The 14,718-nt window shown below is 40.8% G+C and overlaps 1 protein-coding gene across 3 annotated transcripts in view; it reads right to left on the bottom strand.

The window, feature by feature from the left end:
• Positions 1 to 7,165: 7,165 nt before the first annotated feature.
• Positions 7,166 to 14,718, bottom strand: part of LOC102571077 (golgin subfamily B member 1) — a 59,444-nt gene continuing 51,891 nt past the window's right edge. For all 3 annotated transcript variants that reach the window (XM_059722752.1, XM_059722751.1, XM_059722750.1), the window contains exons 25-29: positions 14,401 to 14,568; positions 10,870 to 10,967; positions 10,378 to 10,500; positions 8,738 to 8,849; positions 7,166 to 7,845 (exon numbers count right to left, since the gene is read on the bottom strand). In XM_059722752.1, the coding sequence (XP_059578735.1) occupies positions 7,687 to 7,845; positions 8,738 to 8,849; positions 10,378 to 10,500; positions 10,870 to 10,967; positions 14,401 to 14,568 (660 nt within the window). In that variant the 3' untranslated portion in view covers positions 7,166 to 7,686. The remainder of the gene's footprint in view (positions 7,846 to 8,737; positions 8,850 to 10,377; positions 10,501 to 10,869; positions 10,968 to 14,400; positions 14,569 to 14,718) is intronic.

Below are 14,718 nucleotides of genomic sequence, written 5' to 3' on the forward strand. Positions count from 1 at the left end.
CTGCTCTTTCATGCTCCCATGAGGAATGCTCTCATTGTTGCTGTATCTAGGCTGTTCCAATAGCTCGTGATCCAAATGTCACCCTGCTATTTCATCAAGTACAAGCAAGAAAATGCTCTTTTTGAAAACTCAGCTCAATTTTACTGAGAGGAATACTTACCAGGACATGTTTACCTGGATATTCAAAAAGAGGGTTTTTTTTTTTTACTTTCAGACTAGCCACTCTCAGGAAGACTCCTCTTCATCATAGTCTCCCAAACTGCCAAGGGGATCAGAAGCCTCCAAGGGTGGCGCTTCTGCCACCTCTCTAAGTAACTCATTCCAGTGCTTCACCACCCTCCTAGCAAGGAAGTTTTTCCTAATATCCAACATAAATTTCATTTGAATCATGGATTCAGGGGATTTTAATCAGAGAATTTATTTTTTTATCATAGAATTTGTGATTTTTTTTTTTTATCAGAGAAAACCAGGATCCCTGTTCATAATTCATGTGCCTCAGCCACCTAACCAATTTTTTGTCCTCCACTGGACTGTTTCCAACTTTTCCACATCCTTTCTGTAGCGGGAGGCCCAAAACCGGACACAGTATTCCTGATGTGGCCTCACCAGTGCTGAATAGAGGGGAATAATTACTTCCCTTGATCTGCTGGCAATGCTCCTACTAATGCAGCCCAGTATGCTGTTGGCGTAGGCTACAGAGCTGTTTCCTGTGCACATGCAAATGAAGAAAGGCCACCACTCATCTCTACCTATATCCACTACTAGCACTTACTTGCTAGTAGTAGGAAAGCTCTATTAAAGAATGAGTATTATTTTACTACATTTTGAAAAGGAATTTGCACTTGCTGTTTCAGAGGAAAACATAAAGCACATTAACAAGCTGAGCACAATTGCCATTTAGATAATGAGGATCAAAATCTAAAACTTTTACTTTGACCAAACTCCTGTCATCATCAAAAGACACCTGTGCTCTGAAGATGGAACTTCCAAACTGGTCCCAGATTTCTGCAAAAGCAACATATGAAGTTACTATATTTCTGAAAGACCCTGCCAAACTGATGACTTATGATGTTTATTTATACCATTTGAAAGAAGCATCAGCCTATAACAACCCTATGATTGTTACTTTCTTGATTACTCTACCAGTTTCTCCCTAACTTATTTGTCTTTAGATTTTGAGCTTCCTGAGGAAAGGAGCGTACCTTCTTTCTGATTGGAAGTTAACCAACATGCGGTAGATGTTCCCCAAATCAAATTAATGACAACTCAAGGAAAACAAAATGAAGAAAACCAAAACATTCACCTTTCCCATATCATCCCAATTAGTGATGAGCTAATGTTCAAAGGGTACTTCTGTGTTAGCATGGTGGGGAACCAGAGGAGATGAAAAGTCCTTGAGGCAGGTAAGAGTCCCTCCAGCTGCCACTCCACCCTCAACAGGAACCTGGCTCAGCTGGGACAGCAGCAGCAGCGGCAATCACAGACAGGTTCCACAAAGAGGGTCATAGCAGTGAGAGGGGCTGGGCTGGGAAACTAAATTCGGCTCAAGGAGCACTGGGATGGCCATGGAAATACAAAAGCATGCAGTGTTAACTTTCCTCCCTTCTGCTTCTTGGCTAGGGACCTTGGCACGCATAGAAAGAAAATCCATGACACCATAACTTCTTTTGGAATCTGGCAGTAGCCCCTCTATACAACTGAAGTGTCCTTTCCCCCAGGTTTCCTTAGCACCTGTCATTTAAATAAATGCATTATGCCCTTTCCACAGCATCCTCAAACACAAATGGCATTTTTCCCCCAACAAGTTTTGAACTCCATGAATTTCCTAAAACCTCCATTCCCTTTCAATTTGTTTTATGAAGCAAGGATGCAATATATCCATTTATTAATACATTGGAAGAAGACAATAGCTAGAGTGATTGGAAACTGGAAAGACAGGAGAGAAATGAACTGGTTTCTTATACAGAAAGAACCAGTAAGTTAAATTTCTTCAGTTCTTCCTCACAAAGGTGGCATGAAAATGCATCAGCATCAAGACAAAATTCACTTGCCAGCCTTTTATTATGATTTAATATCAACTTCTACTTGCCTATTTCTTTTTTTCTTCTCCCCTTTGGTTCCACACCCACCAGGGTACCTGCTCTTTTAGCAAGCATAATTTTTAAAGATGAAACTAATATGATTGATCAGAAGTATATTTGCATCAAATGGAACACAATGAAAAAGTATGGATATGTGAAAAGCAATTTAAACTCATTAATATATCCATACATAAGAACTGACTCCTATAGCCAAATACATGATCAGGTTGATATGGTTTACTGTTTACTTGCTTCTAAAATCGTGAGGAGAGGAATGAGAGGGTCTATTAGGGTTGCTAATCTATTTATTGGCATTATTCCAACACTATGAAGCAATAGCCGCCAATTTTATATTTTGTTCTCACAAGTATAAATCCTCAGTGAAAGTAGTGATTTTAAAATGTGCAGAAGTGGAATTACCCCAGATTGCACTAAAGTATGAAAGATCAAACTGGAGCCCTCAGAGCTCAAAACTGGGAAATCCTTTCACCATTCCAACTACCCCAATAAGTTGACTAAACCACATCATGTTGCACATGAGAAAAATGTACATTTTCTACTAGATTTGCTAAATTCTTTCATACTGCTACATTTTCTTTACAATCCCTTAATGTTGAACCAAATACTATACCCAGTGTTATACATCCTATGCATCTTGCATGGAAAACTGTAATATCAAGTGCATTTGGATTAAAAAAAAATGATAAAGCAGATGCATTCAAATATCTTTAAAAGAGTTTCTCTTCTAAATGTTATGTTTCAGTTAATAAGAGTTAATTCCCAGGGAAGTCAATGAAAATTACAATGCAGATATAAACAATGGAAGAATTTTGATCTTATCTTCAATTAAATAGATAATCTTTGGTTATCAGTTCACAGTCATGAAGCACACAGTGCCATGATCAATTCAGTGCATTCATATCAGAAAACTTTCTAGATGAGGTCCTGCTCACAGCTTCTATTTCAATGGCTTTACAGGAGCTTACTAACTTCCTTCTTTCCACAGTCAACCATGTTGTTACCTGGTGTCCAGCTAGTCCAACTTGCAAAAGGAAGGAAAATTTCCTGAAGAATATGGGAATGCAATAACCTTCAAAATGAATTTGAAAAAAATGTTCCAAATGTGTACATTGGAGAGCCAACTATTATGTTGATGGGGTAAAAAAAATGGGTTTCTTGGGAAAATGTGAGAGACGATGACATGCTGGGTCCATTTGAAAGGATTAAGTATTCTGTAGTTTCTGTGGCCTGGATCAAGGCAAAAGGTTACTCATTTTATTAGAGGTACAAGGTGTGCTTTTATTCTTGACCTTTTTTACCATTTTTCATTCCCTTCAATGCCAAAGGCATTTAAAATAATAACCACTGCTTAAGAAAGCATTTCTCAGATAAACTCTGCTTCAGTTTTATATTTACACCATAAAGACAAGTTCAGAGCTTAATCCTTACAGTTCCTTTGAGAGATTCTAATACAGATAAAAAAGAACAAAGGAAGGAAATTCCAAGGCAAAGCTAGCTTCTACAGTTAAACATCCATGTATTTTTTTGACAGAATTAGCCATGAAATTCCTGGCTTTTACCTTTTTTTTCAGATCTTCTCTCTTCAGCTTTGTGTTTTGCATTACCACTTTCATTTTTTTTTATTTGCATTACATCTTTCTGTTTTTACTTTACATTTGTAAAAGATGGCTGTCGTCTAAAATGCTACTTTTCAGTAATTTATTTGGTATATTTTTGATGGTAAGTAGCTAATTCTGACCTGTTATGTTTTGTTATTTTGTACCACGACAGGAAGCATCAGAAAGGGCCTAGTGCCAGGCACCCACCTTGAAGTTAACTTTGCAGGTGAAGGATGAAGCTTTTGAGGCAGGATTGAAGAAAGGAGCAAGGGCTTCTGTGATGCTAGAAAAACGAGCCAAGCCCTGTAATGATATGCATAATTGGATAGGTGTTACATGTGGCACTGGAAATCATTGCTATGCCAAAAAGTTTATGTTGGAAAGAGCTAATATTTGTTTCTGGATCTTCCATGTTTTTTCATGAAAAAAATGCTTGGAGCACTGTATGCTTGCTTTCTGCAGTGCTAAATGGACATTTCTCTCACTACAAATATAACATCTGTACATGCTGTATGTGTAAATGGACATTTCTCTCACTTCTGTATATGCTGTATGTGGCAAAGCAAAGAATTCACAAATTATGTTCCAAATCCAAGCCTCCTACTCAAGCCACAGTCCCTCTGTGTTTTAAGAAAAAAAGAATTTAAAGGCAGTGGTGTAGTAAAAGCAACACAATTCCCATTCTGATCTGCCTTTTTTCTGGTTCCAAGAAAACAGTGGGCCAAAATAGCAGGCTCAATTCTGATCTCATTTCCACTGAAGTCAGGGTGTTCTAGAATAAAAAGTGATTCAAATGAAATCCTAAACCAAGCCATTTTTTCATCACTTTGACCTAATACTTCTTAACAGATAACAGGTCAAACTCTCAGCTGTTTTATATCGTTCACAGTATCTCCATTAACAGTAGTAACATTACAGCAGTTTACACCACCTGAAGAACTGTTGAGCATTTGAATGTAATAGTGTAAAAAACATTGTGAAAACATCAATACAAAATCCCAGCCAGGCAACAAAGTGCAAACATGCTTCTTTTATAGAAGAAACCTATAATTTCACTGCTCAAACACCAGTTTAACAAAAGCTGCATTCAGAGGGCAAAATGGTGGATCCAGCTGGCAGCCAGACTCCCATCTCCCAGCAGCCCCTATCCGTGTGGTGGAGGCCAAGGGCTGTGGTTTCCATGAAGACTAACCCCAGCAGTGATGGCAGGGCCCGGAGCTCACGCACTGGGCAGCACAGGGTCAGCAGTGGCAAACACTGCCTGGCATGTCAAGCCAGGGAGCTGCAACTGCTCCCGCCACAGCGCAGCCCCTACGGGTGAGCCCAGAACTGACGCGGGGCCCATGCTGGCAGTGGGGGAAGGTTACAAGCTGATGCTGAGCACGAGAAAAGCAGCTCCTCGCCTGCCCCGTGCTGCAGCCGCTCACAGCCAACATGGGGCTGCCTGTGCCTGCTCAAAACAAAATGAAGGTAGGGGTACATGGCAGGATGTCCTGCTTATGCCCCTTGCCCCCCAGCCCTGCTGCCCCATGCCTCCCACCCAAAGCCTCTGGCCCCCCAGCCTGGGCTCTGTAGCTATCAGCAGCTACCTAGAACCTGGGCCAGCTACAAACATCTGCTGCCTCTCCGCCCTGGCCCCCACCTATGCCTGCTCAGGGGAGCCCTGCGTGGGCTGCAAACAGCTGCAGCAGGGAGTGCTGGCACAGGGCAGGGGAGGGGCCACATTTCCCTGCGCTCCACACCAGCTCGTTTCCTGTGAGCAGGGTGTCGGGGCTGCATGCTACCCCCTGCCTGTACTGCAGGGCTGGGGGGGCACTGGGAGTGAGCAGGTGCATGGGGCCCACATAGGTGTCCCGGGGCCAGCACCGGGCACCAGGAGTACAGGGTCCCGGCCTGCAGGGGCTCTATGGAACCGGGCCAGTTCCCCCTTCCCTGCTGGTGCAGCCCAACCCGGCTCCACAGACCCCTGCCAACCTGCGCCCTACCTCTGGGCCCCACCGGTGCTGGCCCTGAAACACTGGTTCCAAGATGGTGACCAGGGGGTGGGGCTACCCATGCAGCCCTCGACCACTTGCCAAAATAGGGTAAGTGGCCCTGCACCCAAAATAATTGCCCACCCCTGCTCTATACAGCTGTTGAGCAAGCCAGGTCAAACTGATTCAATCAGCTATTAGATAAAAGAAACAAAAAGCCCCACTGAAGCACATGATCAGATATTGGGTGAGCCAGGTCAAACTAATGTGATGCCTTTTCTGGGCATGCACTGCACTCAGCATGGGGGTGCACCAAGCTGAAAGTAAAGTGCTAAGTTTTTTTTCCACATCTGTAAGCTGCCTTAAGTAACATCTTATGAGGGCTTACTTTCCCTGCCCTCAGGTTTGAGGGCACATTTGCTTCTTAGAAGGACAGTCCAAATGACCATTATTTACACCTTCACAAACAAAAGAATTGGAAATATTAGCCCCTTTTCTAATATGGCTCTTTATATGGATAATGGATCTTTAACAGGGCTTCACTGCATTTTCCCTAACTTTTTCTGTTTTCATGTAATTAGTTTTATATGTATGACAGAAAGAGGATTTCAGGTCATTAATCTGCAGGTGTTCAATGAAACCTTAATCTGCACTGCCTGTTTGTATTTAACCTGGATATAAGCATGCAAACATTTCCTGACAATGATGGGAATAGTCTTTTAGAAAAATATACCTCAAGAATTCACACACAAAGTGAAATGCAATCCCAGCTAAATCTTCAGCTGAAAATATCCTCAACTGTTAACAGCCTCTTATCTATAGGTTGAAAATTACAATCGTAATTAACTTTACTGTTAATAATGCACTAATAAAATAATGCTGCATAATTCCCAATAAGACAGTTACTATAGAACATAAAAAGAGCATTTCAGTTTTCAGTAGGAGCAGTCTCATCACAAAGAACTCAGCTCTGAAATCAGAGAAAGTCTCGCAGCTTCAGAGAACGTTGCAAGAAAGCATTTTCATATACCACATACAATAGTGCATCATGGTTCTACAGAAAACACCTGAATGCCTCTTACAACCGCTCACTTGGAAATATATTGTGTGGTGCTCATTTTACTGGCATATAAGTCAATAATATGAAACAGGAGCATGCATACCCAACCTATTTAGCCAAAAGTTTCAGGGAACAGAAGAAAACTGTGGCTCCTATACATACAGAACCAAAAACACTGGGACTACAATGGGGCTATAAGAAGCTACTAAAGCAAATAACAACAACAAATCAGGAATTAATTTAATTGAGACAGCTATGGTAAAAGTTGTGTGCAATGATGTGGTCCAAGACTAAATGACCCAAGTTCTGGTAAAAAGTAATTTCTTAACCGTTGATTCTGTATCAGCTTTTTCATTAAAGGTAACAGCAGTGTATCCTGCTGGTCAACACGCAATCATAAGTATTTACATTTCATACACTCATGCAACTGTGTTCAGATTTAAAACTTTATTTCCAGTCAAGATGATCAAGAGTGGATCCGGCTCTTTTTTCCTTTATTGCACTCTTATAAAACTTCTTGCTATAATCAAGAAGCCAATAAACAGAAGTAGATGCATATTCCTTTAAAACGTATAGTTTAACTCTCTTAAAATAACATTTATATAGAAAAGATACCATTTACAGCCCATTTCAGTAGTACTGAATCATTATATACTCCCAAACAATATTAAATATCCCTAATGCAGCAGATTCTTTATAGGGCAGAGTGAGGCGGTATTTATTTTCTCTTTAGCAAATATAATATTCCAGTGTTAAACAGCATTTCAAGTCACCTTTGGAACAACCGTGATATACAGAAACTTCTTTCAAGAAGCTTAACACACAAGTAGTGTAACAAAGATATATTCAACTGTGTCCAGTGCATAGCTTAACAGCAGCATGTGAAGAGTCCATTACCTTATTGGCACACCATTATCTAAAAGGAAATAATTTACTCAGCAAATACAATGCATTTATAGAACGCCAGTGAGACACAGAAAAACAACGAGGTGTAGTGTCACAAAGTACGTGAGGAAAAAATATCGGGATTTTGCTCGGGATGTCAGCAACTTGGAACAGTAAAGGCTGCGTCTTCGAAGCCATCTTCTGAAAGAAAGGGCTCTTCCTTTTATCTAGTTAAGAAAGAAACAATATCAAATAAGTACATATCAAAAAAGATGTATTAGTAGCTTTCAAAGTAATCTAATTTTCTGAAGTATTGTAATGCCTGCAACTGGGTCATAAGTAATGAATGCTTAAGCATATATATAATTAAAATAATACGCACAAAAAAGCCACATATATCTACTGTTTGCATTTAGTGTAGATTATTATGATTATAGAGTATATAAAAGGTTAAATGAAATATAGAGATTTATTTTTATTATTTACATACAACTCTTCTGTGTTGTATCCATCACTAGCACATTAGGTAGTAAAAATATTCCCTTTTTCTGGTTTTTAGTACAAGGAAAAGATAAAGTTAATTTGTGTGTTTGATTCTTAAAAACAAAAGAAACAAAAACAATAAAGGTACTAGGATACTCCAACATATTTGTAAATATTTTGCTTTTGTAAATATTTAATCCTTATGATAGGAGGGCTTCCCCCCTTAAAGTCTCTCCCCATACACACATGCAAACAGGAAACTTGCAACTGGCAGTATTTACATATAGAACAGACAAAAGCTTCCACCAATATAATGAAGCAAAAGGAAAAATGGTGATTTATACCAGCTGTAGATCTAGCCCTACATGTTGTACACAGCTTATTCATATTGTTGCTGGTGTTCAGTTTAGTAAATGCCATAATAACATATCATTCAGTTCTTTTGGGGTTCTTTACAAAAAAATAAGCTATTCAAATGATGAGCACTTATGGGGCAACCCCCTCCCCCCGCCATGACAAAAAACTGTGCCATCTTTTGAGCTATGAGCTGTTTGCTGATGGCAATGTACAATATGCACAACCAGTTTAAGGTAATGTGTCACTCAAACCTTTATTTAAAGCTATAAATTTACTTACCTTACGTACAACTTGTTTGTCGGGATCAATGATCAAAGCTTCTCTTTCCTCATCAGACTCTATTTGGATAGGGTAATCTCTAGGAACAGATCTGTAACTACTCATTTCACCACTAAAAAAAAAGAAAAAGGAGGAGGGGAAACAATACTGAATTATATACTTTTGGATGGACCATCATCACCTACCTACAGGAACAGCTTTTGTACAGCTCACTGCTGTGGAGAGGAAGAAGGATGAATGTTATTATCAGGTTAGGTTTGGTCGCTATTTGTGAGTATGCAGCAATCCTTGAATTGGTAGAGAGATTTTACTTATTTCAATTTATTTAACGTAATTATGCATCACTCCAAACATACATATAACAGACTTTTGTACATATTATTCTCTGGTAACTTGTGGAGGGAAAAAATTGACCAGTGAGTCCAGTTAAGAGACTGGTAGGTACTTCTTAATTTATCTCAGAACCATGACCAAACATCTTTCACCCTCATATCTAGACTCAGCAATTCAGCAATGAGACACACTGGCTAGGTACGGGGAAGCTTTCAAAACTCCTTATACTGTAGACTGTCCCTGAAAAAACTTCACACCCCTGAAAAAATTGTTAATGCATCTATTTTTGTAATGAGCCTTCATTTTAGCTTTACAACTAAAAATCAGTGAAGAAGAGGATTTACCTAAATTTTGCATTTTGGGCTTTTAGGGGAACTGAACAGGATGGAACAGAATTACACCTGGACGAGTAAATGCCACTTAGGCACGGATTAAGTGGAACAGGACTGGTCTTAGAAGGCCCCACGTACATATCAATTTGAGTTTTAATTCTCTCACTTTTTACTACATCTATTGGGGTTATAAGTGCTGCACAGTATTGGATTTTCAGAGGCAGGCATGAAACCCATTATGACTGTACTAGCAAATTGCCTGTCATGAATGACGGGGATGGGGAGGGCAGGCAGGGATGGGCCACTGCCACCCAGCACCCTGAGGTGCCACCACTCTGCCTTCACTCTCATGTGCCCCCCACCTTGCATCCAGGCCTGTGTGCCTCCCCCCCTATCCATCCCTATGCCAGAGCTGGGCAGCAGTGGTAGCAGGGGGGCATTGCCACTGGAAACCTCCCCTTCCCCTCCCTCCCTCCCCTATTCCCCACTGTCTCCCCCTCCCTGCTGGCTGTTGGGGGGGCGGGGGGGGGAGTGGCACAGCATCTCCCTCACTCCCTCTTTCAGTAACGCTCCGGGCCCTTGCAGCCAGGTGGCGCGCACCTTCTCAGAGGCACATACACAGTTGGTCCGGAGCATTACAGACAGACAAACTAAGGCTTTTATTATATTAGAATATTACGGGCAGTTCAGAGTTTCCTCATATTGCGTTTATGACATCTTAAATGCCCCTTGCTGCTTACTAGCTGGAACAGGATATGACACTTGATTTTACCATAAGTCACAATAATTCATCAGGCAAATCAAATCCTAAGGTATTTTTTAGGGGGAAATGATCCTGTCACCAGAAAGATGCAATTGCACCTCCATGCCCATGTGTAGCTCCAGTGATTTCACAGGGACTCCCTGAATATAAGGGTTTGCTATATGAATTCAACTTCAGTAGAAAATGTTTCCTTTTCAAGCAAGTATCTCCACCTTTTACTTTGTCCTAAGGCCTCCTCTGCAGCTTCTCTCATCCTCCTTTCTTCTGACAGTGTTTCTGTTAGCTGAGACAGGGTCTGCTGTACTGAATCATACTGCTGTTCAGTCTCTGCAAGCCTATTGACAAAAGCAAACACCAAATCAATTATTTAAATACAGAACATCTTGTTAGGGAATTCACTTCTATTTGTTATAGTCTTAGGCAAGCTGATATGCTCTGAATCATGTACTAAAAACAAGTTACTCATAACTTGAAAATTATACATCTAGCTTTAAAATATTATCAACAGATATACATTCAAAGCTTCTTCATAAATGAGACAGTTAATTCAGCAATGTTTTCAGATCCACACAACTGACTATAAAATTTCCCTGTTCTTAAACAGCAAAAACTGCCTTCCAAGAAGACAAGTGAATTACTTCTGCTCTACTGATAAACTGGCACACAAGAAAACAACAATGTTAATATACATAATCAACCCTGACCTTGTCCTGAGTTCAATTAATTCCGCATTGTCTAGTTCAACAATAACTGCAGCTCTCTCCTGTGGTGCTCCTGGGGGAACTTCTGCTCTGGTTTTGTCCTAGAAAATATTAAAATAGTTAAAAAAAAAAAAAAGAAAAAAAACAAACAAACATGACCATAATATTTCCAGTTAAAAGTTCTAATTTTCTGGTTAAAGATATTAATCCCAGTTCAAGAAATCAGCAGGTGATTGTACAGATATCCTACCACTTAATCATTTAGTTGGGGCTGCAGCTTCCAAATGTACATTCAAATGGATTCTATGCAAGGACATTCCCTACGGAAGCTACAAGCCTCCACACACGTGTAATGTCCACTTCCCCATCTATGACTTAACTTGGGGGATTTTGAGGTGTGAATGACTTAACAAGGTGAGCAGGTTAAGCAATTGTATAGAAGAGACATAAAACCACCCCTTTAGTTAGTAAGCAAGGTTTACAACTAAGGGATCTTTACTATTAAATCAAGACAGTACAAGACGGTTATTTAAGAATAAAGAGCTCCTGGTCCAGTGCCTTTTTAACTTTAAGGCAATGTTTGTTATTATGAAAACAAGAGAAGTATGAAACATCACAAGTATGTATGCAAGAGATCACAAAGGAAATTAAAATGTGTTTAGAAGGCCAGTTCTGCACACAAGATCTTTCCCATACCTTTCACAAGGCTCTCCCCTAACATCTTACAATAGTGGTAACAATCCAAATATCTACCTGTTAGTCTCAGGTCAATTCAAAATAAAGGCCTGTTCAGAAGAATTTGAGAGAATTGGCATGACAGTGGGTCATGGATCAGCACTTTTCAGGAGAAGCTCTGCCTTGGGATTCCCCAAGAAGCCTTGTCCAGTCTTCCTCTTGAAGGACCCATTGAAACCACGCCTGGCTTTCCAAGCTTCTGACTTCAAGACCTTGCCTCTTTTTTGTCCCTTGCTCCCTTGGCTACCTGTAGCACCCCCACCTCAAGGAAGTCCTCCTTCTTTGCTCAGCACCTGGGAAAGGGGGCGACCCCTACAAGATGGGGGTGAGGGGAGACCGGGATCAGAGTACCAACATCCCAAACCGTGCAGAAAACAGCCCCACTTAAAACCAAGAGTCTTTATTTTTCCACTACAATTGCCTCAGACTCCTGCTTACTCACTTCCCAGATCCTTCAGAGCCTCTCCTTCTCCTCGGGCACACATAAGCCACATTAGCAATAAAATGGTTATAAAACTACAGGAGACTAACACTTGCCCAATAAAATGAAACTATGTTACTGAGAAACAATCGGAGAACAATCTCTGGAGCCAATAAGACCCAAATTTATCTTCCCTTGGTGTAAAAAGGACCTCTAGATGTTCCACTTATGAAATCATCTACAGCAAAGTAAGCATACGTTGCTTACTTAACCTAATCAGCTGTTTTAGTCGCATCTCTTCCTGCTTTGAAAAATGAACTGAGCTGGTTCACTGTCACCAGTGATCTAGGGAAGTTCTAGCCACCCCTTTCAAAGCAGTGGCATTTACAGTAGCATTTACATTTTTATTGCTCTTAATGTGAATTATTTGCATGTTGTAATTTTGTCGGGCCAGGCTCCATTTCAGCAGCGTAGTATTGGTACCCTCCAGGACAACCCCCCCACCGGGGGCTCCTTTTGCACCTGCTAAATGCAGAGCTCCAGCCTTTCTAAGTAGATTATCTATGACCATCAGGTCCTGTAAGAACCATAGGCTCCTGATTTCCTCAAGTCCCAGAAATGTCTGGTATGCCTAGAGAAGCTGGTTGTCCTTTTGACCCATTATCCTAGGGTGGCCTAGAACACAGGGAAAGCCTTTGCTGCCTTCGGTACCTTGTAATCCTAGGATGTTTGAAGGCCCAGGGCTACCAAACACTATAGAAAATACACAAGGTAAGATAGTACACTGTGTCTAAAAGCCCTTTGACAACCTCCGCACTGCACCAGCAGTCACCTGGAGGAGGTAGACCTGGTCAATTTAAGGACTGTCCCTGACCACCCTCAAATCACCCTGAGACATCTAGCAAAAGGCAAGAATTCTTGCGAGTGATATCTTTTATTGAACCAAATGCACGGTTGGGATAGACACACGCAAGCTTTCAGATGTGACAATACCCATCCTCAGGCCCTTGGAAGAAAAGCAGACACAGCAAAAGGTTGCATAAAAGATTATTCAGGAGACCTGTTATCACCTGAAGTGCAGAGGTTAACTAGTATCAGATAGATTATAATGGACCATGAAGTCATTGTCTATATTAAGTCCCTGGTACTTAGGCTAGGTAGAGACATTCAAAAATCCTGAGGCGGAGTAGTTATCAGGTTTTCTGTAAGTGCCGTAGTTTAGATCAGTAGCAAACAATCTTAGACTAAGTTCCACCATTTTTAAACCAGTCTACATGTGCCAAACTTCGGTTCTGCTACAGATATAGACCAGTTTTGTGTGCCAAATTTCTGTTCTGTTTAGGAATGTGAAAGGTTAAATGATTACTTGTTTAACCAGGAAGTGCAGTGATAACCAGTTAGTTTACCGGTTATCCTTTAACTAGAGGCAGGCACAGTCTGGCAGGGAAGGGAAGCGGCATGGTGCCCCAGCAGGAATCAGAAGGCAGCACGGCAGACAGGAGAAAAGGGGAAGGGGGGAGGAGCGAGCAAGGAGGGGAGAGAAGGGGTAGAATCTTTGTCTATCCCTTCCCAAACTTCAGAGACCCAGGCTCCTGCATCCCTCCACTCCAAAAACAACTTGGCATCATCCCTTAACATGCTCCTTAACATGCTCCATGGCAAATCCTTCAGTTGAACATACTTAGTGAAGACCTTCCCCAGTTTAAACTGCTGCTGTCCCAAGTGTACATGTAGACACTGCCCCCAGGAGCAGTTGACTCTGGCTCAAACTGCTCCAGAATTTATTGCGCTGCATTAATTGCATATGTAGACGCACCTGGTTAGTTAAGTTTTAGCTAAACAAAGCCCATTAAGACAGTATTTGTTCTGAGACTGACCCTTGGGGATACTGAGTGATACAACAAGTTCCTTCTGAGGACTAAGAATACAATTCCTTCCACACTACTTTTATCAATATTATCTGGCAGATAACTTTTCAATTATCTTAAAAACCCTACTCTTTAATGGAAGAAAAAAATTGTAATACCTTAGTACAAATATGGGACTTACACTGCCTTTACAATTACATATCTGGAGTACAGGGAACGTAAACAAAAACAAAACCAGTAAATCTGTGAACATTAACCAAAGGATAGTAGATGTTGCTGTATATAGCTACAGGGGAAAGAAAACCTAAAAAAGCTATCTTCCTTATTTTATAACATGATTCATGAAGTAATGAAAATCTAATACTATAACAATTTATTTCCTTGTCATTAAGCGCTAGAAAACTACCAAAGACTACAGATCCCTTCAACATCTTGGTTTGGGTCATGAATATAGAAATGGGAAAGGTGGGATCGAAAACAAGACATGACACTTTGCTCTGTTCACTTTACCTGAGCTGCATCTTGGTAGGAAGCAACTTGCATTGCCCGATATTCCCTCTCAAGTTTGAAATAGCGATTTTGCAGCTCAGCGTAACATAGCTGATTATCCCTTAGAGTCTGGGAGATAGTCTTCAACTGGGCAGACAGTGCACCATTCTCCTCTGTTGACTGCATTACCTGAAACAATTTAGTCTTTAAAAACAAGATCTACCAATTCCCTTACAGGGATAATTTGCTGAGGTAAGAGTAATAGCTGAAAGCTATCATACACGAGTTGAAATAAGTGCATCAAGTGACAGCCAGATGACAATGCCACAGGCTGACAAG

The sequence above is a fragment of the Alligator mississippiensis genome, chromosome 2, assembly GCF_030867095.1.
Source record: "Alligator mississippiensis isolate rAllMis1 chromosome 2, rAllMis1, whole genome shotgun sequence".
In the NCBI taxonomy this organism is placed as follows: domain Eukaryota; kingdom Metazoa; phylum Chordata; order Crocodylia; family Alligatoridae; genus Alligator; species Alligator mississippiensis.